The sequence below is a fragment of the Archocentrus centrarchus genome, chromosome 16 (assembly GCF_007364275.1).
Source record: "Archocentrus centrarchus isolate MPI-CPG fArcCen1 chromosome 16, fArcCen1, whole genome shotgun sequence".
NCBI lineage: Eukaryota > Metazoa > Chordata > Actinopteri > Cichliformes > Cichlidae > Archocentrus > Archocentrus centrarchus.
In genome coordinates, this window is record NC_044361.1 from 22271338 (window position 1) to 22298245 (window position 26908).

Below are 26908 nucleotides of genomic sequence, written 5' to 3' on the forward strand. Positions count from 1 at the left end.
CTTTAAGGTGGGTATCACTCGGTGTAGTAAGAGTGTTTAGCCATTTATTCTCGTAAATGACCAAACACTTTTTTTTTTCTTTTTTTTTAAGTAAATGAGAATTTGCAGGTTTTATTAAATGATAGTAAACTGATTGTAAACTTTGGCTTTCTTTACTTTCAGTTAGATATTTTTGCACCTAACCTTTAGTTGTCATACCTTTTTGCAGGCGGTAATCTGTCAATTTTGCAGTTGGCTTTTGTGAATCTATCGATCCAGCCTGTATTAAACTTGGTCATTCTTTCTCTGCAGGACCACAGGGCACCCTCAGTAGGCCTCTTGCTGCTTGGGCTCTCTGCAGCATTTTCCATCTTCCATCCCTCCAGCCCGTACTATGCCTCTTTGCAGAGAGAAGCAGAGTGGGCCGCAGAGGTGATGTCTCCAGCGTTGGTCTCCTTTGATTTCCTGTGGCTCAGTGAGGACCACAACATGGCACATATTCTCCTGTGTGGCTCCTGCTTGCTGCTCGGACTCTCAGCTGATACTCTCACAATTTTGACTCACTGTCTGAGCCTGTTGTCCCTGTCCTGCTGCCTGTCTGTTTGCTGGTAATAGTTTAGGGGCCTTTGGTGGCATGGCCCTCAGTCTCCCTTTGCTGCTGGCTCAGAGGGTTGGAACTGAAACTTTTGCTCCTCTCCTTTTTCTAGCTGCTACAGAGGAATTGATGAAGTTGTTTTTAAAGGGGTCACTGTCGATAGGCTGTTGGGCCTCAACTCTTGCTCTTGGCGAGTTTCTGTTGGATCTCTGTAATCGCACTGATTCTCTAGGTATTTATGACTGTGACAGGGGTGACTTACAAACTGAAAAAAAGTGGAAATTGGACACATGGGGCTTTGCTGCAGGCTGCATCTCCTCTGTCCTCCGTCCACCTGCCTGAGTTGATCTCAGTACCCCATATTGAAGGACGTCAATTTCTAAATAGATTCCTGAAGGATAGAGGAGAAATGAGGTTTGCAAGAGGAGCTATAACCAAAGATGCACAGATGTGTTTCACTGTATAAACGAGTCATGGAGCACAGCTGGAATATACAAACCACAGTGAGAGGAGTATTCTTTTATTCATGTTTGTTTCAGTTATTTAACTTTCTGCCATACACTCTGTGTGTGTGTGTGTGTGTGTGTGTGTGTGTGTGTGTGTGTGTGTGTGTGTGTGTGTGTGTGTGTGTGTGTGTGTGTGTTAAAAAAGGTATAATATCCTGTCACATTGTGTCGTGTTGTGATTTGTATTGAAAGCGGCCCCAAATAAGAACATTTCATGAGCACTGTTGTATCTGAGCTCTTAAAGTTGAGCTGGAGCTGGAGTTGGGCTATAACAAAGAAGTTTTGTCAAACATAGTTAACTTAAATTACTTTAAAATGAAGGTCCCTGAGATGAGGATGTCTCATATCATTAAATACCTGTTGCCTCCCCTCACCCCGCAAGGAGAGGAATTGAGGATAGATGAAATGAGTAAGGGGGTTAGGCTGTGGTACCAGTTTTACCTCAGAGATCACATGTACTAAAGGATATTATGGTTTTATACATGAGTGTTTATTGGATCACATACAGATAATAATGCTGTTAACAAAATAGTTAATTGGTGCTGTGATTTATAGAAATATTAACTATTTATCCTGGTACATACACGTTGAGTTACATGTATGTGCTTAAAAATACAAAATCAAGTCAAGTTGTTGATTTGATGTGTTACAGGAATTTCCAAACATTTAAGAAATGATTCTGGATTAAATGATAGTAGTAGTAATAATAAAGATGGGCAAATTGTTCAGCATGAAATTAAAAGGTTCCAAAATATGGAAAAAAGGCCATTTGTGTTCACCTCTGCATCTACCCCCCCCCCCCCCCCCCCCCCTGTTTTTTTTTTTTTTTAGATGTTTGTGTGAAATTTGTCTATTTTAAAGACGACATTTGGGTATTTGCATTTCCTATGTGATCATTTTAGTGCATGCTTCTCCTGTCATTAACACTCTGCTCACATCTCTCTGCTAACGGTTTTAGTGCTGGATGATGTTTGTTCTGCAGTCTCAGCAGCATTTGTGTTAAAAAAAAAAACAAAAAAAAAAAACCTGCAGTGGATGAAGATTTTGGCCTGGTTTTAACCTAATCATGACTATTTGATTCTTATCAATTCACTAAAACAAAAAAACCCCACAAATAAATACTTTCTTGGTTTGTAACAACTGTCTTGTTACCTTAAATGACCTTATCTGTTTAAACCACCCTCATTCCTATGAGGCTGTCCTTGTGAGATATTGATGTTCTTTATAGAGATTTGTAGTGGACGCTGCAGAGTCTCCCTCGGGATTTCAGGGGTGTGAGCAGCTGCCTCAGCAGTTTTTTTTTTTTTTCACTTCTTCTTTCTGCAGTATGTGTACAAGCATCTGTGGCTCCGACCCTTTTTCTGGGACAGTGCTTATGTCAGTCTTCAGGGCAGAGGTGAACACGATAAGTCATTTTGTGGGAATTTGTGAGTTTGGGGAGTCCAAAATGTCATGATAATCGTATCATTTCTTAATGTTTTAGTTTTCAGGGGGGGTTTTGGGGCAGTTTAGAAGTGTGGCATTTTGTATTTAACTTGTTATATAAATATGTAAAAAAAAAAAAAAAAAGGTTATGTAATTTACAGCCGTCTTACTTTTATACCATGTATCATTGTTATGCCACTTTTAGTAATTGAAAATGTCCTGATATTTTCAGATGCAGAATGCTGCAGCTTCTATGTTTTACACGCACCTTTTATGTTACTTCTCACCTCTGGCTGCGGCCGCTGGTATCAGCATCAACCTCACCACCTCAATTTGTCTCCATAACTGTCTGTATCTGTCATTTCAACACTGCAGCGCATTGGGAGACTGCACTGAGCATGCTCGCTGCAGATGCAGCCTGTAGAAGGAGCAAAGTGGAGAAAAGGAGGAGGTGGAGAAAGGGGAGGAGAGAGGAGAGGACGGCTGGGAAGGAGCCACAGAGGTGCTGCACACAGCTCTGAGATGCTGTTGCAGCTCCGAGAACAAGAACTGCATGGGAAGAGTCATCACTGAGAACACAGATGGAGGGTGAAAGTGGAATACAAATGACTGGAATGTCGGATAGTCGACACCAAAGAGGAGAATTCATTTGATAAGGTAAAGAAGCCGAAGCATTTTATTGCGATGGAATGGAGGGATTGTTATAATAAAAATAATGTTTCACCTCTGGAGAAGTCATTGTGTGTCTGCACTGGATTTCTTATTATGCAACCTTTGAAAATCATTTTACTTCAATGTTTTATTAGTATAAAGGTACAAAAACAGAATTTAGCTTTTCTCCATCTTTGGAAAGATGTGTGTCATTAATGAGTTTGTCATCTATAGAGACTCTTGGACAGCGTGGAAATGTATGCCTTCTACTCCCTTTTGGTCTACATCTTCTACACTGTCTTTAAGAAGGAGGAGGAGGAAGCCTTGGAAGGGGCGTGTGGAGATTCCCCAGACGTACGTCTAGCCACATCATGTCCAGCCTCGGGGGTCCTCTATCCAAGAAATAAATAAATAAATGGGGGGGAACATACAGGCCATAGGCTCGCTCAAAAAAGATGAACATATTGGTGTTTTATTCAGTGCTATTGTATGCATGTCTGCTGTGTTACTGTCTGACTCCAATATATGATACTGTGCTCAGGAGCCAGGACCTGTTTCCATGGAAACAGGGAGCAAGAGGAGAGATGGCTACACCCCCAGTGTGGGAAAAAAAGCTTGTGCTCGCTTTAGTGAATCAAGTGGGTGCTCAAATAGACTTTCAGAGCATTTTTTTTTTAATCACATATGAAATGTATTTAGGAATGATTTTCTACCAAGTGATTAATCATTACATACATTCCTTAACTCTGTCTTTTTATGTGATGTGATATCATCCAGGCAGCAGCAGTGACAGTGATGAAATGGAAATGAGCGATGAAGACAAGGAAGATGCCCCTGAAATCCCAGCATGCACTCCTCTGGCTGCTTTTCTCTCTTTCAAGCAGGATGCTGAGAAGAGGAGAGCCTCCCAGGTTCAGCTCGAAACAGCAGGAAAGGTAACAAGCGTCCACCTGATGTAGGACAGGATAACATGAATTCAACTTTCCAAAACAGGGACATTCTGTACATTACTAAGCTTTTGTGTGTATGTGCTCCCTGCTGCATAGTTGGCAGAGTCTCCCCTGGTAGCAGTGATGTCCCACTTGCTGAGTTTTCTGGAGCAGTACTCCCATTTCCAGCAGCTGCAACAGCAGGCTGACCAGTACCGGGTCCAGCTAAAGAGACACAGAGTCCAGCACCGCCGTCAGATGAAGGCCCTCCGAGCCTCCTACCGCCAACGTCTTCGGGACAAGAACAGCATCATCAGCAGCTTGGAGGAGGCCATCAGCCAGCAACAGTGTCCCAGTCCATTGAGTGAGGGTGAGGGAGCTTGGATGAGGTTGGAGAGAAGGAGACGTGATGGAGGGGGGGGGGGAGAAGTGATGGGGGAAGGGAAAATAAGGGGAACATAAGATGGCTGTCTATTAGGATGGAGTGTGTGTGGTAAGAAAGAGAAAAGAAGAGGTCAAGGGGCTTTAATAACCCCTTCCAGTAGCTCGGAGTCTGAAGGTGGATTTATGAGACTCCAGACTGGGTAAAATGAGATTATCAGAAGATGAATTAACACAACAATGAATGAAAAAAGCCTTTGCTGGATACTTGTTATAATAGGACTATGCCACTGGGTTATGTATTTTATATGAGACAGGTTTGTTCTCTCCTTTACAGTGGAGGAAATTCAGCAATATTCCATTACTGTTTAAAAATGTGAAGAGGATTGAGAAAGGGAGATTTAAAGGGTGGAGACTAGGTTTTTCTTTATTGTCATGGGGTATTGTGTAGTTCAGTTGCATTTGGTGTGGGTGTGTGTCTTTGTCCACCTACCCAGCATTAGAAAAGAACTGGATTTTATCTAACTGGGAACACAGAGTACATGCTAGGCAGCACTTTAACAGAAGCACAGGCTCATTAGATTTGTAAGGATGTAAGACATTTGCGTTAATGATGTCACAGAGGCCAGACAAACACTGCTTTAGGTGTCTGTATCTGCTGTGCTTCAGATTTGACCAGATGGCTCTTTGACCTCAGAGCAGACCTACCAGCAGCAATGCATTCTCTCTCTTGTCACTGTGCATATGTTTAGCTTGTTAACAGCTGTGTGAAACTGTAGATCCCCGATCTTAGGCTCACTTATACAACCTCAGACAATCACCTCAATATGTATGATAAGCCACACCAGATTATATGCACCACTGTAAATAGGCATGTTTAAGCAGAGGGCCTTGAATGCTGACTCTCTTTAGTTTCTGCATAAAGATATGATGAGATGAGAATGTGGTGAGTCTTTGTGGTACTTGGATAGCGACTCCGTGACTCTTTGTCATGAATAAAACAGGGCTGTTAGTGCTGTTTTACTTCCTGCAAATGCACTTACAAGGTCTGGCACATGCAAGGCAGCACGTGTAAACGTGTTGGACTAAAAATAGCCCAAGGCCCACGTCCCAGGGTTACAGGTCTGTCTGGTTTGTTTGTTTAGTGTAATGCAGGACTGGTTCTGTGCCTCTTGGATGCGCAGCATGTCAACCAGTTTGTATTTTTGACTGTGATCTTTCATTGAGTATTTGAACTGAATGGTTTGCCCTCTATCTGGATGACATTCCAAATTTACCCTAAATTTTCTTGCACCATTTGAGTGGTTATTTTAGTACTTCTGGAGACTCCAATGCTTGCCAATACATTAACGCCAGCACCCCAATCCACAGCTGTAACCTCACCTCCATTTTTTTTCTATCTGGCACCATCATCTCTTTGCGAAACAGCCATGAAATCTGACATAACGTGTTGATAAAATTAGCAAAGAGCCCCACAATGAAAATCAGATGTGACAGAGCCCGATGAATCATTGAGGAGGAGGAAAGTGATTAAGCACTGTTGGGCACGCGGCTCAGGTTCCTGTTGGACAACAGGTTTCTTTTATAAGTTGTTGCATCTTTGACGTGGTGGGTGAGAGAACTTTAAGTGCATTTTTTTGTTCATTTTTTATGCACTTAGGCTGATGATTATAATGGCTGCTATTTATGTCCACCAGGTGAGTCTAGCAGCGATGAAGGGGCACAAGCTGGGGTTCACAGGCTGGTGCAGTCTCTGTACGGCCTGCAGGGTGAGAGGAGCAGGCTGAGAGGAGAACTCCGTCTGCTGCACTCACAGCTGGAGCAGAAAGAAAGGGACAGACACTCTCGTATACAAGCCTTTCAACACCAGGTAAACCCCTGCTTATTAGTTGTATCTAGAAGTATAAATGCCACCTGAAATCTATGAAAAATATGAATGTGTTCATAAATGCAACCTTTCAGGTGCTATGTTATTGTTGTGTTAACCATCCTATGCTCCTTTTGTGGTCGGAGCTCTGAAGATATATCACAAAATATATAAAAGATTTTTTTAAAAATGATATGCATAGGAAATATATCAAAAAGAGATAATTTCACATTATAGTACATCTAATAAAAATAAATTTGAGATTTATATTTCTGTATTCTAAAAAACAATTTTACAACTGTTCTAATTTTGCAGATTGATGAGCTGAAGAGCTGCATCGAGGAGCGTGAGGAGGAGCTGTCAAGACTGAGAACGGCCACAGTAAGAGCCGCGCTATCGAACTATTGATTTAATCATTTGTCAAGTCATTGTGACTGACCGCTTCTACAGCAAAGCTGCCCCACGACTAGACTAAAAATAGCCAACTTGCCTTGTGCAAAACACTAATTAATAATTACCGAAGCAACACTGATCTACAGTATAATGATTTATTGGAACATGAACAGTTTTATTTAGATTTTTTTGTTATCGTTATACTTGTCCTCAGCCTTATCTTTCATGTCCTCAGGGAGCCACAGATTCAGAAAAACGGGTGCTGTGTCTGTCAGCAGAGAACGAGAGTCTGAAACAGAGCCTGAGCGTAACTCAAGGCCTCCTGCAGCAGCTCTCAACCATCCCCTCCCAGTCGAGCACCATGCTCATCAAGGTGAGAGGCACCAGCACAGCTGAGTGCTAACTGATGACAGACATTCATTTTAGACCTTCTTACACTTGTAATTGATTTTGCTTTAGGAGAACGAGAACCTCCGTAGCAGAGTGCAGCAGCTGGAGATGTCCCTACAGCAGCGGGCTGAGCAGCTGTCACAAATGGAGCGACAGAGTGAACAAAGCGAGTGGAGAAGAGGTGAGGAGCTGAGGAAGCGAGAGGACCGAGTGAGAGAGCTACAGCTGGAGCTGGATCGAGAGCGAGGCAAGGAGCCAGTTATTAAGGTAAACCTTCTCTTAAAGGGCTTTTGAAATGGATTTGAACATTGGCCGGGGACTTTTAAGATGATCAAGAAATGATAGAAATGCTTTCATAGTTATATTGTTGAGTGGAGACACACATGTAAAGAAGGAATAATGTAGATAATTTAACTGGGTGTACTGACAGTATTGTTCTATGTTATTTTAGAGAAAATGTCTCTAACTTGATGTAGCTTCTCTCCCAGTATGTCACACAGACTGTGGAGGTGGAATCACCAGCCACAGTAAAGCAGCTAAGCAAAGCCAGGCAGAGGAATGAGCTGTTGTCCGAAAGGCTGTCCAGTCAGAGCGAGCGGTGCAAACAGCTGGAGGAACACATCAGGAAGTCAGATGAATACAGCTGTAATCTGCAGCACAAGGTGACATACACAGGCAGTACAATTTATACTAGTATCCATGGTGTGTATCGCTTGTGTTTTTATATGTAAATAATTGAGCTCCACCAGTTTTTGAGCTTTTGTCGCAGGCAGCAACAACTGAAAAAAAACGAGTTAATTATTGTTGGCTGTTGGCCACTAAGAGTCAAGAAATCTGGCAACAAGCTCCAAATGGTAAAAAAAAATAAAGGGGTCGGAACTCCAGAGGTGTAAATAAAAAAACCCTGTTTAGATAAAACATCATCAAAAGATAGATAAAGTCAGAAGGAGAATGTTTCCATGTTGCTTCCATGTTGCTTCATCAGTCAGTTTCACTGACTGATGGAACTAATAAAGAGCCGACTGAGCTGACAAACTGCTGTGCTTAACCTCGTACAGATTGCGGCGTATGAACGAGAAATCAGCAAACTGAAGGAGGAACTGTTGAAAGAGATTGGCCACTTGGAGGAGAGGAAGGAGGAGGCTGTAAAGGCTGCTGCAAACTGCTCGGCAGAACACTTCCAAAACTTGCAGGACCAATTTTTCAGTGAGTAACTGAACCTGCAGACAAAGAAATCTTGGTTTCTGCGCATTTAAAAAAAAAAAAAAGAAAAACACAACCTGGATTTGAATGTGGACTTCTTTGCATTTTGTCAGGCTTACAGAAGCGTCTGACGGCACTCCCTCCAACTTTACGCTCCATGAAGACAGACTATGCCAGTCTGAGGAGCCAGGTCCGAAATTTCTCAGAGTTTTACGGAGCAGCTATCAATGAAGCAAAAAAACAGGTGTGGAGTGTGACATTACATCATGCCTTGAAAACTGTATTTCATCAATTTGCCTATCTGACCAAATCAAAAGTGTAGTGACGGAAGTTTTTTTTTGTTTGTTTCTTTGTTTTTGTGTTGCAGATTTCAGCCGCTATTAGTGAGATGTCTGAAGCCAACAAAGATCTCCTGGAGAAATATAGGAAAGAGGTCGCACTGCGCAGGAAGTATCATGAGCAGTTGGTGGAGCTTAAAGGTATAACAATGAAAAGATAAAATTGGCTGCAGAAAATAAAATCTGTGTCACTGAGCGAGCCCCCTATGTGCAGGCAACATTCGCGTGCTGTGTCGTGTGAAGCCGGTGCTGAAGGAGGACCAGCACGAGGAGGGCCACTCTGTGGTCGTGACGGCAGACCCCAACAACGAGTCCTCCCTCACTGTGCTGAGTAAAGGAAAGGCTCGCATCTTTGAACTGGACAAAGTCTTCCACCCACAGTCCACGCAGGAAGAGGTAGTAACCAGTACACGTGTAAGGAGGAAGCATTGTTGTACAGCAATAAGACCGCTAACCTTTATTTTGGTTTCATCAGGTCTTTCAGGAGATTGAACCTCTTGTCACGTCCTGCATCGATGGCTACCACGTCTGCATATTTGCTTACGGACAGACGGGCTCTGGAAAAACCTACACTATGGAGGTAAAATACTGATTATTGCAGATACTATTCATATCAGATATTTACGGGTTTAAAATGTAAACTAAGTACCCTTTGATTTCCAGGGTACTGTGGAAAACCCAGGCATCAACCAGCGAGCCCTGAAACATCTTTTCAGTGAGATTGAGGAGAGGAAGGACATGTGGTCTTACAGTGTCACAGTGAGCTCTGTGGAGATCTACAATGAGGTGCTAAGGTACAGACTTCCTCTAGAGTCTCTTCTTGCTAGAGTCTTAGCTAAATAAGATTTACCACTACTCGATGTTGCTACTTGTATTTTGTATTTTAGAGACCTGCTGAGTAAGGATGGAGAGAAACTGGACATAAAGATCAACCCGGACGGAACAGGACAGCTGCATGTGCCGGGTCTCAGGGTTATCGAAGTTAAGAGCTTTCAGCACATCAAAAAGGTAAGAAAAGGTTTCCCTTTTTTATTTCTTTTTGTAAACATCCACACTGATGCTATTTCACATATGCTAACTGATTTCATGTTAATCCAGATTTTGGCAACAGCTCGAAGGAACAGGATTACCTTTGGCACTCAAATGAACCAGCACAGCTCCCGCTCCCACGCTCTGCTTTCTATCACTGTTCAGGGCACTGACCTCGCCACTGGTTCGAAAACCACAGGTCAGTTATTAATGCATTTTCTCCTTCAAGATGGAAAGTTTACCCAGTCTAATACCCAATTTAAATTTTGGGCTGGGGGCAGACTGGGAACTTGTCATTTAAAACTGTCTCATTCACACGGGTATCACTGGGGAAAGAAACATATAAGAGAAACATCTGGCAAGTCTTTGTAGGACTGACTCTCTTTATTACTGAATTTACTTCTCACTCCCCAGGCAAGTTGAACCTGGTGGACCTGGCTGGCTCGGAGAGGGTGTGGAAGTCTGGTGCAGAGGGAGAGAGGCTGAAAGAGGCCCAGAATATTAACCGCTCTTTGCTGGCACTGGGAGACGTAATTCAGGCACTTAGGGCTCGGCAGACTCACGTCCCCTTCAGGAACTCCCGCCTTACTTATTTATTGCAAGATTCCCTGGGAAAGGGCAGCAAGACTGTCATGGTGGTGCAGGTAAGATTGCTGCTCCAGTCCTACTTGTTACCTTTCATGATCATTTGCAGTAAATGTATGTTCTCATAACGAGGATCATTTTGTTTAAATTGTTTTACTAAAGGTTTCTGCTCTGGAGAGCAATGTGGGAGAGACCTTGTGCTCTCTGAAGTTTGCTCAGAGGGTGTGCAAGGTGGAACTGGGTCCTGCAGCCAGGAAGATTGAATCTGGCGGAGGACAGTGTGACTGACAGCCTTGAATAACTAGCAATGAATGAATCAATCAGTACCAGCAAATTATAACTCCATGGTATCAACAAGATTAAGAGCAATTCTGCTCAAGGGCTAAATCTGCGGACGTCTACGTGGCACCAAATGCCACCCTGCAATCAAGGTTGAGTATTGAGAATTTTAGTCTCCGCTTTGCCATTTTCTGCTTCTGTTAAGCCTTTATTATTAAAAAAAAATCTGCATGCAGGAATATTTATTCCTCCACTCCGAGTGCCAAAACACCATCTAACTCCTTTCACTTTGATGCTTCCTTGAACCACCCTATCTCAGTTTCTTAAATGCAAAAATCCAGGATCTGTCATGTCCTGCAGTCATCAGTGTTTAGAGCGACATCATGTTCATCCAGGTTTGACAAGCTTCCAGAGTATCAGCACTTCACCTGTTTGCAGTATTAGTCATATAAATGTCTGTAGTTTGTGGTATATTTTTGAAGGTTGTAGTGTGTAGGAGATTCTATTATGGGCTATTAACCATATCAATGACATTTATGTCACATGTTTGTGTATTTTTTTTTTGTGTGAATTTTAGATGGGCAGTGATTGAATTTCTCTTTAGTGCTTTCATAGAGATTTGTGAAAAGAGGGAAGCTGTTGAAGGGAGCAGGTGGCCTTGTATTAGTCTGCTAATATGATCAACTGTGCAATATCCTCCTTCTCGAGGAGACGGTGTGGGCCTATTGAAAAGAAGATGCACTTTATTGTGAAAGCATAGGAGCATTTCAGTTCAGGTGCGTGCAATAGGTATCAGTAGTGAATGTCATACCAAAAATACAGCTTATTGTTCATAACCGTTTGTCATGTGATCACTCACTGATTCAAAACTAACTTTTGAATCAAATGTAGCAAGATATTAATGTTGCAGTAACTACCATGAGTGCTTAGGTGTCACTAAATGATGGATATTCAGAACATTTTCTGAATAAATGTGCATTTAACAAGTGTTCTCTTTCTTATTTGATGCCCAGTAACATTTGCTATGTCATTTCCATTTGGATTCTCTGTTGTACAATAAATTCATGTCATTAAATGCACCAAAAATATATTGTATAAATTGTACTTATATACCATTGTACTAATTCTCCTCATTTACTTAAGTTAGTGTTTTAATCCTGAGTTAAGTATACTCAAGTATTTCTCTAGTGAGCTTTTGAATGATGACAAACGTTTGTGTTATGAGCCTGGTTCGACCAACCAATAGGTGCAAATAACATACAACTGACAGCCCTCTCATTTGAATACATAAAAATGCATATATCCATCCATCTTTGAGAGGTGGGGTCCATCACCAGTCTGTTGTAGGGCTAACACAGAGGTGCAATCATTCATGCTCATGTGTGAAAAGCCTCAGTTCTTTTTTTTTTTTGTTTTGTTGGGGGGGGTATTTAGCAAACAATGATTTTGGCAGTTTTGGTCCTCCATACATACACTAGTATTTTGCCATGACTGTCTTATGAATTGTTTGTTTCTACCCAGTAATTGTGCATTTTATAATCTTTTTTTAATACAACCCCAATTCTAAAAATGTTGGGACTCTGTATAAAATGTAATAAATACAATGATTTGCAAGTTTTAAACCCATATTTGTTTACAATATAACAGAAAATATATCAAATGTTGAAACAGATGTTTTACTATTTACTGAAAATCCATCAAGTCCAGCAACTGGTCTCCTCAGTTCCCAGAACAGGTGATGCTACACAGTGGTATGCACAGCCCTGTCTCAAGTTTTTTTTTTTTTTTTTGAGACATGTTGCTCCCCATCAAATTAAAACACCAGCATATTTTTCATGAAATCGTAAAACGTCTCAATTTAAACATCTGATGTGTTTTCTATGTTCTATGAATAAAATGGGTTGAGATTTGCACATCATTGCATTTTGTTTTGTTACATTTAACAGTGTCCTAACTTATACATATCCCAACTATTCATCCATCTCTTTTTTAAAAGGCAAATATAACAAAATAAACAATTTAAAAAACAATATTTTAATTTTACAAAATATTGGCAGTTACATTAATAATAATACATCGCCAATAAACTCATATACAGCTCCAAGTACTCCAAGGACCAGCCACCTCTGTATGCACATCAAATGTGACTGTACAGTTCCAGTAAATCTCGGACATCCCTGTTTAGTCTCCTTATTTTCTGTCACATCTCGGATTCAGTCAGAGTCTCCTGCTTCTGCTCCAACTGCTCCAACTGCTCCGGCCAGCTCCTCTTCATGGCCTCGCAGACGATCGCCTGGCCACACACACACACACACACACACACACACGCTCAGTTTCATTCACTGACTCCATCCTCTTATCATACGTGTAAGAAAATGTTTGCCATACTCTAGTTAAGATCTTAATCAGCCTTGTAGATCAAAGGAGGAGGATGGCCATGAGTAAGGATATATCTGATATTTGTGATGTCTCGCACACAGAGGACATAACATCCTCTACAGTAAATAAAAGACACAGACCACAGTCTTTAGTACACAATAAAACAAAACTAGTCTTCTTGTACTTTAAATAAACGCAATTAGTAATCAGTGTCACACAACAAAAATGTGGGAAATCTCCTATTTGAGTTAAACCTGTGATGTGTTCTCTCATTTTGCCTATTTTTAGAAAGTGGATCACTCTTCAGTTGAGGAATCACACCTCTGATGTTATCAGATGGCTTCAAGCCTCTATAGAGTCTGGCAACCACAAAGCAATTAGCCTAATAAACTACACCCAGCTCAGGCACCTTTATCTCTCTGGCTTCATGAAAAATTTGTGATAAAAAGGCAGCAACATAAAACAGGAAATACTGACGGATGAGCTCAGCGATGGCTCTCTGTGTTCTCCTCTCCAGCTTCTCCAGCTTCTTCGCCACATCACGTTTTAGATCCCTAAATTCAGAATTACAATAAAGAGTTATTAAGTAAATGCCTTAAAATATACCAAGGTTTCATGCACTCTACAGCTTGGAAAATTATTTTGAAACAGATCTCTTACCAGTCTGGTTTTCTTGGGGCAAGGTTGGCCAAATCCTGAAGAAAAAAAAAGGAAAAACAAAACCTCAACATGGCAGATAAAGATGCTTCAATGAAGAAAATAATATTTACACAGGAGTACCCACCACTTCCTCAATGATGGGCTCTGGATTAGCTGCCTCTAACTGATCTTTTACTTTATCTTCCACTGCAAGCAAGGAATGTGTGTCATTAGATTAATGATGCCACCATTTACACCAAAAAGGTACTTTTAATGTCTTTCAAAAGTTGTTGATTATTGAAGATTTGTCACCTGATGCTGGTTTGGCTTTAGGCACCTGCCTTCCCTTCAGCTCTTCATCCTCTGGAGTGTAATTCCTCAATTTCAGTTCTCTGTGGACAAAAATACCAGATAACACAATTCTACCAATTAGAAGTAGAAACAGTACATAATTCATAATCGATTAAAATGCTCTTTTCATACCGTTCCCCCCACTCTGGACATCCACGAGGTGGCAGCGCAGCTAAATATATTCCACCAGAGACTAAAGAGCATAAAAGACCATCTGCAATCCCTACACAGCTGCACATCTAATGTCTAAAGGAGGTTGAGTATAATGTCCCTCTTTATTCCTGCGAACACTTCTGATTAACATGTTCCACCTGCTGCCGGGCAGGAGAGCAGCAAACAGCTGAGGAATTCTTTCCTTGATGTTGAATTATTCCGTCTTTCATCACAACTCCACATGGAGGAATTGTTGGCAAGCACAGCTGACATCTCAGCAGATTATACCGAGGGCCCAGAGGCAGCGGTAAACTACTGTCCGCCCAAGCACCGACCAAGAGAGTTATCAGCTGCTCTGAGCTTAACGTGGATTTGTGATGAAGCTCGAGAGGGTACACTCTTCATGCATTCATCACACTCCTGGTGCCAATAGACAGACCAATGCCTTGTATGGGTATGGTCAAGAATGCTAGTCATGTTCTGTGGTTGGAGGACCGAGGTTCACTTTTAATTCACACATCTTTCCTCCAGCATATCAGACCTCAAAGAAGCTATTTTAAGGGGGCAGTACACTGGTTAGTCTGTTCGTTTATTAAAATGACTTCTCTACACTGCACACAATACAAATAAAAAGAGGACACTTAGAGCACAGCCTGCTGTTCAAATCTTTTGTTTGCAAAAATCTGCCAATGAGAAGGAAGTTGGCTGAAAGGGTGGAGGAAGGAAAAATGATTTGTTTTGGGGGGGGGGGGGGGGGGGGGGCACACTAAAGCCCAGTAAAAGGTGAGTAGTGACTATTTGGAAAAGTTAATCATGCAAAGCTATTGTAGGAGAGTCCACAACTAAAAATATGGTTCTGGAAATGAGCTTAACATGTCATCTTTATTTGAAACACTGTTACTATAGTAAAACTAATGCAATACGCAGATAAATTGATAAACTGCTTTAGAAAAAAAGCAGGACAGCATGTGTTCCTAGCAGCCAGATAACACTTTGAAGGTTACTAGAAGTCATTTATCATCAGCCTTCATAAGATAAAATTGATGAAATAAACACAAATGCTTTCAAAAGGGAATCACAACATGTCTTAAAAAAAAATTACAATTGAATCAAGTTGTTTCTCGGGCATCCTGGAGCTTGGGGTTTATGGGGTTTACCACATAAACAGCAACAGTAACATGTTTTTCACGTTATTGCATGTCATCGCTCTTCTCTCTCCCCTCATTTGCTGACAGCTTTCAACGATTAACTATTAAAAAGCATAAAAGAGCCCCAGAAGATTTTGCTGCATGTACGAAGCATGAACACATTCAGCACAATCTTGAACAAATCTATAAGTAAACTGCAATATAATATGCTTAAATACTTAAGTACAGAGGTGCAGGAAAGGGAGGAGAAGCGTCAAAACAAGAATATCCAGAACAAAGTTAATTATAATATTTATTTTAAGGGTGGAGCTAAATTGACTTGCAAATAAAAACACTGAACATAATTCTTGTGGGGAGTAACATTAAGTGGAAATTTCACTGCAATACAATTATTAGACATTGACATAAAATATATAGAAAGTGGGAAGAAAGGAAACATCATCCTCATCATTGTAATCATCTGAGAACCACATCAGGGGGCTGCTAGAGCAGGCAGGATACACCTGGGCGGGTCGCCAGTCTATCACCGGGATTTTGTGGTACTTTTTTACTTTTCTTTTGTCAAAGGCAAACTGTGCTACCACACAAGGGAATTGTAACCCACTAATGTATCAGGAATCACCTTCTGGGAACTGAAATATCTACGTTTAATTTCACACACACACCCCCCACACCCACTTTAGCAGAACGAAAAATAAAACAGGACAAAGAGTTCATGTAAATTTGTCCCTTCAAAAGCTTTTTGTTCCCAACTGTCTCTTAGTTTTACTCTTCCAAACCTTTTGAGTGTGTTTACACATTTCCACTTCAAGCACACCGTAGCATCAAAGAGAACCTGTGATAGATTCAGAGCTCTGGCCTAAGTCAGGCCTTCTCAAAAATGTTTAGAGTGAACTGTGGTGAAGCTGGAAGTGCAGCAGTGTGTTGAAACACTGCCATCAAGCTACCTGCTTCATTCGCCCCAGTAAAAATAACTCCAGACAACCATCACTCCTTTAATTTAGGCATATTTTTTAAAAAAAGAAGCACAAACTAACATGTAACAACGATATTTCTGGGTTCAGACTTTCTTAAAACTTGCCAGTTCTAAGAACTCTAAATCTACTTACCTATCTACAAAAAAGAAGAAAAAAAAAACACCACCACCCTGACACTTAACAAGATGTAACAGGAAAAGCTGCTTGGTTTGGTTGGTGCCTTTTGTGGAACAGGCTTGGAGGAATGCATGCTATCACACAGGAAGCCGAAAAGCTTTCTGCACTCACGATGAATTCATTCTGACTTCTAAAACTGGTGAAGCTTTCACAGATTAAAATTGGAATAACCTTGGGACACACATTTTGATTGTTTTGTTCCCTCATACCTTAGTTTAGTAATTTGATCTCCCATGAAATTTTAATACCAATCCTAAGATACATTACACTGGCACCCTGCTAAAGATGAGGTTTCAAATAGGCAAAATCACAAAAAACAAACAAACAAACAAAAAAAAAAAGAACCCAGACTACATTGAGCAATAATTTGCTCTCACTGCAGACAAATGTCTAACTTAGCTGTAGGGTTAAGAGCCCATTTTCATTCTCATGAGAGAGATCTGCCCTGTTGGACTGGAGGAAAAACAGAGGCACTCCCTCAGTGCCGTCAGTGCAGTCATTAAATATAAACAATGGAAAAACGGTTCTGTAGGACAGGAAAGATGGCTGCGCCTTCCTACAAACTAACACACAAAGTTGAATAAGCTGAAGGTTATTTGAGCAGCTAATAGCACAAAGCTGGAGTACAGCCAAGTGTAAATACTGTATTTCACAACCTGCACTGAGACATGCATTGGTGTCTAGATAAAGGGCAGATAAATGCTCTGATGATGTACTTCTGAGTCAGTTTCAGTTCCGCTTGCATAGCTTAAAATGCCTCTGCTAAAAGGGGAGTGTAACAGTAAGCAATGAGCGGAGAAATTGTGATAAGCTTTTATGATGAATATTTAAAAAAAAAAAAAATTGTGGGAGGTGCAGTGAACCAACCTGTGTTTGTCTTCAGTGGTCTCTTCTAGTGTTGCTTTTTTCTCTTCTGGCTCCCCATCTTCCCGCTCTCGCCCCTGTTAAGATTATTATCAAAGTTACTGACATTACCTGAATTCAGTATTTTTGCATTCTTATAGTAAAAACTGGCTGCAGTTAGCAAAATTATTGCAAGCTGCCTTGAAGAATCACTTTATATCATATAATAAGAAAATCAGCATGAAAATTGTGCTGTTTAAATTATTTACATAAACAAAATGCAGTGGTATATACCTTCACTTTCACCATTTTAGATCTGGTATTATGAAGACTTGTGCTTTAGGCTAACATTTGCATAGAAAAAACAAGAACTCATCATTTGAGAGTCAAATGATGACTTTACATTTTAAGCTTTGTTATTTCTAGACACTGACCTATTCAGGAGCACATAAACTTTGAAAACTGATCCTGATAAATTAGGAAAGTAAGAAATCTAGTTTCTAGTCATGATGACAATCAGTTACCTGTGCAAGAATGCATCTGAGAAAGTGTCCCACAAGCAACTTTTCATTTGTAAACAGGCTTGCAGAAATTCAGAACACACAATATTGACCCCAAGTCAAATCTTGTAACAAAGGATATCAAACCACTCCCAGCGTACATTTTCCTGAAGAGACTTCCTGACCACCTGCTAGAACAATTCAGGGTACTGCCTCATTCTTGAAGTGCAGTACAAACGGAAAACAGCTACAGACTTCAGGAATGTCAATGATCATTTATCAGTTGTTGCTAGCAAAGATAGCATAGCTTGGTTCAACACATGCTCGATGGAAGTTGTGATCCAGCGTCCAAAACAGTAACTTTCTCATTGAATGGGGCTTCCTGTTGCAAAATGAATTCATAACCAGAATTGAAAGTCTGCCACAGCGGAGGACAATAATTGTGTAATCTTCAAGTTGTTCAACACAGACAGCAGGCCTGCAGAGGAACAACAGAAAATCTGGTGCAACATCCTGCTAAGTCCTGTAGTGCAAGAGCCAAGGTGTGCTGAAGCAAATACAGCATCAGTCTTGATAATACCTGATATGATGTCAAACATGTGTAACACACTATTTAAACTTACTACACAGTGTGTGTTTGGTTACAGACTGCTTAAAGTATGCTCAGCACAATCTAGTTTTTTCTGCTGGTTTTTTTTTTTTTTTTTTTTTGGAACTAAGATTTCTCCACCCTTCAAAAAAAAAAAGCATTTTATACCAGGAAGTCTAATTTTACAAGTGAGCACCATTTACGGTGCATTATTATTGGCTACAAAGAAACAAGATCCAAAAAACAATCTATTTATTTATCGTAGATGTTTGTTATGCCTCCCATCAACAATTCAGTGGCTTGATAAAAGCAGACTGGTGTCAGGTTGCTGAACACAAACAGATAAGAAATAAACCTGGTTCACTGATACTGTGGTACTCAAGTCAATTTCTGGATTTACAAAGTTGTTTAAGGCCGAAGTTTGTCATGAAGAAATGTTTTATTTATTTGTTATTTTTTGTTAAGATGAATTCTAGAGAATGAAGAAGCTGCTGAACAACCAGCTGTAGATAAAGTTGTGCAGAGTTGACCCCCCCCCCCCCTTTTAAATTAAAAAATAGGTGAAAATAAGTGCAGAGATTTATTGAAAATGTGCAAACATGCATGGAAATACAATATATAAGGCAAAAACTGAGTTTGCACAAGTCTAACAAGCTTGAAAGTTAATATTTGGTATGACCAACTTTATTCTTCAACACAGCCTGAACTCTCTTATGGAGCTTTCTTGTAATTCCTTTAAGTATCCTTCAGGAATTGTTCTCCAGGCTTGAAGGACATTCAGAGCTCTTCTTTGGATGTTGGCTGTCTTTTGTTCTGTTCTCTGTCAGGATTCCTCACTCCATCGGGCCTGTTGCCACTGATTTTCAGTCCAGTTCTTGTGCAATTCAGCATGTCTCAGCCTTTTCTCCCTGTTTTGCTAAAGAAGACTTCTTGATAGCCACCCTTCCGCTGAGAATTCTGATGAGGCTTCACCAAATAAGAGACAGACCAGCTGAAGGGCCAGATGCATCTCAGATCCTGTCAGGTCTTTGCTGGATTACTTCCTGATTCTTAAGGACATGACTTTCAGATACTGTTCATCTGCTGAAGATACTTTTTTTTAGGCCTACCACATCTACTTTTTTCTCCACTTGACCAATTTGCTATTAGCCAAAAAACGATGCCTATTTCTGCGGAAATAGGCAACGTTTTTTGGCTAATAGCACTTTGTGCCTCCCAGACTGTGCTGCAAAAACAGGCCGCTAGCAACAAAGTGCCTAAAGATACAATTTAATACAGACTCTTTCTTAAGTTGCCTCTTATGTGTTGACAACACTGGTTCATGTACAAGGACTGGACTGAAAATTAGTTAAAAGCAGTCAGTGTCCAAAGAAACACTTTGAAAAACCTTCAAAAAGCCTGGAAAAAATAAAGTCTGGCTCCTTGGAAGCAAAAATGAAATGAGGGGTGGCTCGAGACTTTTGCACAGCACTGTGCAGTGTACCGTAAAGGACCTATAAAATAGCTGATTGTAGTTAATGTACAGTATCTGATGTAGCTGATTTTGAGAAGCAGTTTTTATTGTCGACGCCGACACTAACAGTGATTATAAGACCTGTACTAAAACACAAGTAAGATAACACTGCAAGAACAACCCAATGAGATTAGAATAAATAAACACCACAGGAGTACAGTAACAATGAAATATTAAACTTTACGTCTAAATGAATTTACTGAAACTTCCATGCTCACTAACAAAGCCCCGAGCTAAGCATAAGACTGATTTCACACAGTAACGCTAACATTAGCTACAAGCTAAATCCGCTAACGCAACTTCACCGTCAAAAATCACAGGGTTTTTGTAGCTCGTGTTACATTTTCCAGATTATGGACAACGCTACAAAAAAACTTACATGAAGCTGTTTATCTCTTAACGCCTTTAGCCTCTCTTTCCTCTTTAGAGCTTGCTCCTGAAGTGACCCAACGGTTTGCTCCATGTTTTTATCCACACGCCGCTCGATTCGTTCTGGAATCCATTCATAGTCCTGATTGCCAAAAAAGTCACATCGATTACAATGCCTGTTGCTTCATCATGTGATTTTGTTATTTGGTGTGCTATTTTATTTTATTTTTTTTAATTTACAACCATCCATAAGACTGACATGAAATATGAAAGATTATTATTTAAAAATCAAGCTCCTGTTTACAACAATCCCACCCTCAAATAAATAAATAAAAATAAATAAATAAAAACGTAATAAATAATGTGTACGGGTTTTATGTTGGTTGTATCGTCACGTAAAGTAATTGAACTAATTTAACTTTCAGTAGTTTACAAGCTACCTTTGAAAAGCCTAATTTCAGTCTATTTCCACGCTGTTGACAAACCTATATTTTATATTAAAGTAAATCACACAGACTGGTACTCAGTTCTGCCTGCTGATGGTCCCAGTGACAGGTCCTGGTTAGGAATGTAGGCCATTGCCATGGTAATACAGCTGCCTCGAGCTTCACCCTGTCTATCCTCCTAATGATCGAGAGTGTGCGAGAGTGAGTTAATGATACTACCAAGGTGGTGTTCACAAAACTGTTGAGATAATATTTATAAATCAATAAATTGGCAATACCTAATAAATGTATTGCTCAGTCAAGAGACAAACATACTTCTATGATGGATTCAGTATAGAGGAGACAGGAAAAATATTAATTTACTGTAATGCTGGAGGCCCACAGATTAATTGCAATTTATTATTGCAATGTTGAACAAAGGGCATTTTACATTTAAAAAAGACAAATATGTAAACAATAAATGTAATGCATTAGCTGTTTATATTCTCATTTTACTTGCCTCATTCCAGAACAGTTTTTGTTTTTCTGAGATGGGCTGGTTGCTGCCTGGCAGCAAGTTTAAAATGTAGACCCCAACTCTTGGGGCAGATGCGGATGACGATTTTTAGGGAGTCTATTATCAATATATGGGCTAAAATAAATGGTATGTTAGAGGGTAAATTGAAAAGGGAAATTGGGTCAGTGTTTATTAACTTTCAGAATTATATTTCACAAACTATTTACCTACTAATCGTTAGGACCCCACTTTACTTTGCACCACCACATGCTCCGCTGCTATAGTGCTGTATGAAGTGCACAGAGTACTGTAACTAACAGTGTAGCTGGAGTGACGCTGCCGGAAAAAAAAAAAAAAAATTCCGAATATCCTCAGGCATCTTTTCTACATTATGTTCTTCAAAAAGAAAAAAAGGTTATACTGATAGGCCAATACTGCCCGATAATATCGTCCAGCCGAGGTATTGGTGGAGCCCCAATTTACATGCAAAACCACCCAGACACATGCTGTTGAAGGTCATGCATCTTCCAGTTTTTATTTATTTATTTTTTCTGGAAGAAACCCTTTTTCACCATGAATGCTTTTTTGCAGTTTAAACTTTGCTGCACATACTTGCACACTTTTGCAGGAGTAAATGTTTTGAACCTTTACCAATGTAACCGCTCAGTCTTTAAAGGGCTAAAGTATCCACAGTGCCTCTTCATCAAGATCACAATATAGAATGCACGTGAGGAACCACTAAGCACCCCTATATCGTCTGCACAACGCAGCCTTGTATTCAGCAGTCATGTCAGAGTTTGCACGCTCAGTCTTCTTGTGTGGGACACACATGCTGCGGCATTTTCAGTAACTTTGCATTTATTGTATTGATTTTGTACATATTTGACAAAATAAATTTAAAAAGTACATTCGTTACTTCTCCGTGTCAGTCAGCCAGTCAGTCAGTTCAGCCCTGGAGCAGGCTGTGTTCATATGTGCGTGTATCTTTAAGAATATCAGCCTACCTGTGAGCATGATCTACAGAGAACTCTTCACCGCATTTCTTGTGTTTATAACAGAGTGAGACACTAGTTGGTGATAATTTTCTCCTGTTTATTACACACCATTTAGGACCGTACACCGCTCGCGACTGAATCCGCAGGGGCAGCGCATTAATTTGTTGGTCTTGAGCGGATGGCATCTGTCGCTTCCGTGGGAACTCTCTCCAATAGGAATCATACGGCAACAAGCTCACTCTAAATGCGGACATGGGTGTTTCTCCAGACATGCATTTCCACGCATTTTTGTTCCTGGTTGTACAGTTCGGGCAGTGACCGCACCGCGGCCACATTCACACCGTCATGTTTTGCTTTTTCACGTCACTCTGACAACTTTGTCTGTCGAGACTGATAAGCACTTTTTCTAAATTTTATTTTATTGTACTGGGATTGCTGTGCCCGAATTTGCAGGAATGGTTCACCCAGGAGCGTGCCGCGTCCTCCTGCCAGTAGGAAGCAACTTCAAACAGCCGTGGCTTTGACCATCCTTACCAGTTTCATGATCTTGTAAAAGAAAATAAAGGAAATCATGAGCAACCACAAGGGCGGCGGAATGGCATCGAAAGAAAGGCTGTACGAGCTGTGGATGTTATATTATACAAAGGTGAGTGCAAGTGCGGAAGAGCTGAGGGTGACACCTGTTGTTGCCACAGGTCCCCTGACTGAACTTTATATCATGACCCCGAAATACATGGCTATACTCTGTGACATGGGCTGCATTCGTGTTGTGTGAAGTGTCGCCGGCTGTAAATTGAGCTTTAATCAGGAACTCGCTTATTTTTTTTTAGCCTGCTTTTACAGTGACGCTGTATTAATGGCCGAAGCTGCCTTTTGCTCACTATAAAATAATATTATGTCACATGACTGTGCCTCTAAGGCATCCCCGTTTGAAAGCAATGCGTAAATATGCCATTTGAAGCAGATTAACTACTTGTTCGAGTATTCGATCTTGTACCTGTGATGCAGGTGTTACTGAACCTACTTCCTCTTCCTGTTTCTGCTTTCCTATGTGTTCCTCACTGAAAGCATGCGCCTTTTAAACCACAGTAGGATCAATAGTTTCATTAGAAGATTACACTGTCACGTATTACTTGAAGCATATGTTTAGGTTTTGCTGCCAGCAGCGCAGCTACGCAGCAGCCAATTGCTTTTCTGTCTCCACGTTGACTTGACTGTCAAATTGCTTTGTATGGCAGTTTGGTCTCAAATGTTGCCCCCTGTAGGCGCGAGCGCATCTCAGGTTTCTGGATGTTTATTAATGTGTAATATATTGGTAATATGGATGAAAACAAATTAACTGGAGTAGAATATTGCATATGCTTTCATATCATGTCCCTTTTTTGAAGGAGGAAAGCAGTTTGGTTGGGTATTATTATTTAATGAGTTTGCAATCTGCTTCCATGCCTGAGGACACACACAAAAAAAAGCGTTCTTTCCAAGTTTGCAGGCGCCGTATCTGATCAGCGCAGCAGATCTAAAGGGCTGCTCCCTTGACAGTGGTAAAGCCCTCTCAAAGAGTGTCTCATGTTTCATTAAGTGATGTTTTAATTAATGGCTTAATCCCAAATCTTAGAAAATATCCCAGAACTTGACATAAGACAGAAGTCAAAGGTAGACAAACTTTTTTTTTTTTTTTTTTTTTTAAAAGCTCCCTAAATGCATCACTGATGAAGGTCCAAAGTGTATCACCTTTTGCAGCATTTACTGTCAAAGTAGTGATTGTAGTCACTTTGGGCAGATCCCAGAGGAAGTGTGTTTTCTAATCCACCGTGCAACCTCCCCTCTCTCCTGCTGCTGCATGTAATTTTACTGAACTTTTCTGATTATGCAACAAACAAAATAAGTAGTAGGTGCTGTCACAATCCATTGCTAGAACAAATCATTGGGGTGTGTGTGTGTGTGAGGTAGGGAGGGGTTGCCCTGAATCTGGCTCTGTCAGCTGTCTCACATCTCTGTGTGCAAGATCACTTCCTTATTAAGCTGCTTATTGGCTCCATGTCACTTTTCTTCAGTTGCCCTGAAGCCTAAAAGGACTATAAGTTTCTAATGGTCTTTCTTTGGGTTTAAGAGTGGCTTTCTTGCAGGTGTATTTTGCACGTGTGCAAACGACATACCCCGTTGCTTGAGCAGGGTTTGATTTGAGCCTAAATGTCACCGCCTTATGTGACTCAGAGGAGCACAGCGGGCCATAGAAAGGCAGGAGAACCACTACAGAGAACAATCACCGTGCCTCTCCTACAAACAGCACCATGCCATTGTATTCAGTGTTTTTGTTACCTGCCTGTTAGACAAGTTGACACAGACAATATCATTTTTTAACTGGACACAACCCATCTCTGACTCAGACTTTGTTTGTAATTTGTCACACTAAAGAACATATTGACTGCTGTAAATCAGTCAAAGTGGACAAGAAACCTAAACTCTATTCAACAGGGGGGTTTGTTAAAGCTGTAAAATAAGCCCTCAGCTGCTTTATACTCTGCAGCTCATCTCATTTTAAGTCTGAAAGCATCTTGCATGTCCCTGTTTATGACACTGATATATTCGTTTTATTTGTTTAGAAATATTGTTCATTTATCAGCCCCTTTATGCATCCTGACAGCACCAAAACTTGTGTACTCAAATTTTCAGTAGCTTTAAATTGTGGACTTCATACATCATAGCAATTCATTCCAGTATGCTGAACAAATATGGTGTCTCAGACTTTAACCTGCATTAGAAAGCGCAGCTTGCTCAGGCTTGTCATTGATGAAGGAGGTCTGCCTCCTCCAGCTGTGCAAGAAATCACACTTCTTGCCAGACCTTTAGATCAGGAACTGATGTAAAATGTTTAATAGACATTGCGATTGAGTACCATATTTTACTAAAGCTGGTAAAAAAGTGTTCTGTGCAAGTGACTCCAAAAAACACAGGCAGTCAATGATTAATAGGCTGATTATTTTCTCAATAGCAACTTCCTATTATTCCATCACAAACTGTAGATCAGTAAACAACTCTACAGGCAATTTAAATATAAGATAGAATATTTATTGAAAAACTGGTTCTTGGTTTTCAGGGCTTGCTGTTGTCATTTTGTCAGGAAGTGTCCAAGGTATAGTTAGTGCACATCAAGATTTTTGTGCAACGGACGTTGTATTTGTGTCTTCAGTCTTCTAGAGCCAGCCTTACTGGTACAATTTCAGTGCTTTATATCTCATATCTAAGAATATTTTAAGACCATGATAAAATCCTTTCAGGTATGGAGGTACACAGAACAGTCTGATCTATTCACTGTTCCATAACTTGTCAGATCTTGTCTGAAGAAATGCAAAAAGGTATTTTACTTGGGCATGTTTGAGCTTTTTATCCAGTCCTTGTGTAGTCATAAAGAGGAGTTTGTCAGTTTTGGTTGCTTTATTTTTTATATCCATATTGGTGCAGTGAATTCTCAACAACAATTCTGACAATGTTTTTTTTTTGATTGATTGATTAACTGGCAACAATGGTAATAAGTTGCTAGAGGCTACATTTATGTTTCCCTGTTCTCTGTTTCGTCCAGTTAAGATTAAATGAGCAGCAAGTATTCTATTTACTGAACATAATAACATTGTTTAACTAACCCGTTTGATTCCTTGTTAAAGGCCTGGTAGAGGCCTTCGTGTTGTTACAAAAGCATCAATATACACATCAACAGGATTAGATGGCTGACAAAACATTAATCAACAGCCACTTTATTAAATGTTCAAGTTCATTTTTGGGAGAAAAACAAAATCAAGGAACCTCAAATTCCAGCTTTCATTTCTGAGAATTTTTTTGCTTCCTTGTCATTTCAAAGTAAATGAATAATCTGGAGATTTGGAGCAGTAAACCATCAAAAAGCAGGGTTTTGTTTGTTTGTTTGTTTTTGTTTTTTTAGCCTGTTAAGATACGACAATCAAAAAGGAAGTAATCCTTCATTCATATATACTCCATATTTCTGCATGTAAGTGAAGAACAAGAAGCATCATTTTCATTTATGGATACAGTATGATATTAATTCTGGCAGAGAAATGGTGTGTTATTATTCTGTGGTCTATAGCTTGAGGAACTAATTAAAGCCTTTAGACGTAGTGCTGGGCCATAGTGTTAAGCCAGCTGCCACCCATCAACAGCTGTGAAACCACCTCCTCAGATTGCTATGAAAGGAACAAATCACATGTTCTTGCTTTTGTCCGTACATAGCCAGCTACCCTGCTATGTGTTTGTGCCAGTCAGTACTGCTTTGATGCATGTCAGCATCAAACACACTGTTCTCAGAGATGCATCCATCCTTGCAGCTTATGATATAGCCCTGTGAGCCCAGCGATTGAATCCCCTTGTGTGGCTCAGCTCCCCTGTTTACCAACAGAACGGCCAACCAGGAAAATCAGAGTTCTCTTTGCTTTTCCTTGTGCAGGAAGCTGGAGCGAAGCAGAATGCCAAGCAGCACTGAACGGCACAGCTGCTTGGCCATGTGCAGAGAAAACCGAGATAAATGACATGGTTTATAGAGGCTGATACCTCATGGTTGGTTTGTGACATCTGTTCTAATTGTGGTTTTAATTAGATTTTCTAATTGTAAACATACATTAAATGTGTCTTTGAACTAGTTGCCGTGGAAGCTTGTTGATATAGCTGCAAGCACATGATGGAGATTTGTTTAGAGGTTTACATGGGAATATTTTAGGATTTGTTAAGAGCGTAGACATAAAACAGTGCTGTAACACGTGTCTGAAACACTTTT

The 26908-nt window shown here is 40.4% G+C and overlaps 3 protein-coding genes across 6 annotated transcripts in view; 2 read left to right on the forward strand and 1 right to left on the reverse strand.

Moving 5' to 3' along the window:
• Nucleotides 1–841: 841 nt before the first annotated feature.
• LOC115794335 (kinesin-like protein KIFC3) lies at nucleotides 842–11638 on the forward strand. Of its 2 annotated transcripts, none has more exons than XM_030749777.1 (21): nucleotides 842–1077; nucleotides 2881–3162; nucleotides 3391–3510; nucleotides 3698–3794; nucleotides 3934–4091; nucleotides 4203–4455; nucleotides 6164–6336; nucleotides 6649–6714; nucleotides 6962–7099; nucleotides 7186–7383; nucleotides 7605–7778; nucleotides 8175–8322; nucleotides 8433–8563; nucleotides 8687–8798; nucleotides 8872–9053; nucleotides 9133–9237; nucleotides 9321–9451; nucleotides 9545–9665; nucleotides 9756–9885; nucleotides 10101–10330; nucleotides 10434–11638. In XM_030749777.1, the coding sequence occupies exons 3-21, from the start codon at nucleotides 3412–3414 to the stop codon at nucleotides 10557–10559; spliced, it is 2772 nt and encodes a 923-aa protein (XP_030605637.1). In that variant the 5' UTR covers nucleotides 842–1077; nucleotides 2881–3162; nucleotides 3391–3411; the 3' UTR covers nucleotides 10560–11638. The 2 variants fall into 2 exon arrangements, with proteins under 2 accessions (XP_030605637.1, XP_030605638.1); XM_030749778.1 differs by lacking the exon at nucleotides 842–1077 and adding an exon at nucleotides 2421–2476.
• Nucleotides 11639–12565: 927 nt separating this feature from the next.
• On the reverse strand, nucleotides 12566–20330 carry ccdc12 (coiled-coil domain containing 12). The gene is made up of 7 exons (XM_030750349.1): nucleotides 20199–20330; nucleotides 17242–17315; nucleotides 13881–13960; nucleotides 13714–13775; nucleotides 13590–13624; nucleotides 13407–13483; nucleotides 12566–12843 (listed from the first exon to the last, which is right to left on the reverse strand). Exons 1-7 carry the CDS (start codon nucleotides 20280–20282, stop codon nucleotides 12764–12766), a joined length of 492 nt encoding a protein of 163 aa, XP_030606209.1. The 5' UTR covers nucleotides 20283–20330; the 3' UTR covers nucleotides 12566–12763.
• Nucleotides 20331–22211: 1881 nt separating this feature from the next.
• Nucleotides 22212–26908, forward strand: part of nbeal2 (neurobeachin-like 2) — a 34565-nt gene continuing 29868 nt past the window's right edge. For 2 of the 3 annotated variants that reach the window (XM_030749929.1, XM_030749933.1), the window contains exon 1: nucleotides 22213–22771. In XM_030749929.1, the coding sequence (XP_030605789.1) occupies nucleotides 22697–22771 (75 nt within the window). In that variant the 5' untranslated portion in view covers nucleotides 22213–22696. Of the gene's footprint in view, nucleotides 22772–26908 lie in introns of all 3 variants that reach the window. The other variant, XM_030749930.1, reaches the window with a different exon arrangement.

Bases quoted from the DNA above. Each gene is read 5' to 3' on its own strand.
- LOC115794335 (XM_030749777.1), top strand. From the start codon at position 3,412: ATGTATGCCTTCTACTCCCTTTTGGTCTACATCTTCTACACTGTCTTT. The intron at 4,456-6,163 runs GTGAGGGAGCTT...TATGTCCACCAG, and splicing joins TCCCAGTCCATTGAGTGAGG to GTGAGTCTAGCAGCGATGAA. The intron at 8,799-8,871 runs GTATAACAATGA...CCCTATGTGCAG, and splicing joins GCAGTTGGTGGAGCTTAAAG to GCAACATTCGCGTGCTGTGT.
- ccdc12 (XM_030750349.1), bottom strand. From the start codon at position 20,282: ATGGAGCAAACCGTTGGGTCACTTCAGGAGCAAGCTCTAAAGAGGAAA. The intron at 13,625-13,713 runs GTGGGTACTCCT...TTTTTTCTTCAG, and splicing joins AGCCCATCATTGAGGAAGTG to GATTTGGCCAACCTTGCCCC. The intron at 12,844-13,406 runs GTCAGTATTTCC...GTGTGTGGCCAG, and splicing joins AGCCATCGCTGAGCTCATCC to GCGATCGTCTGCGAGGCCAT.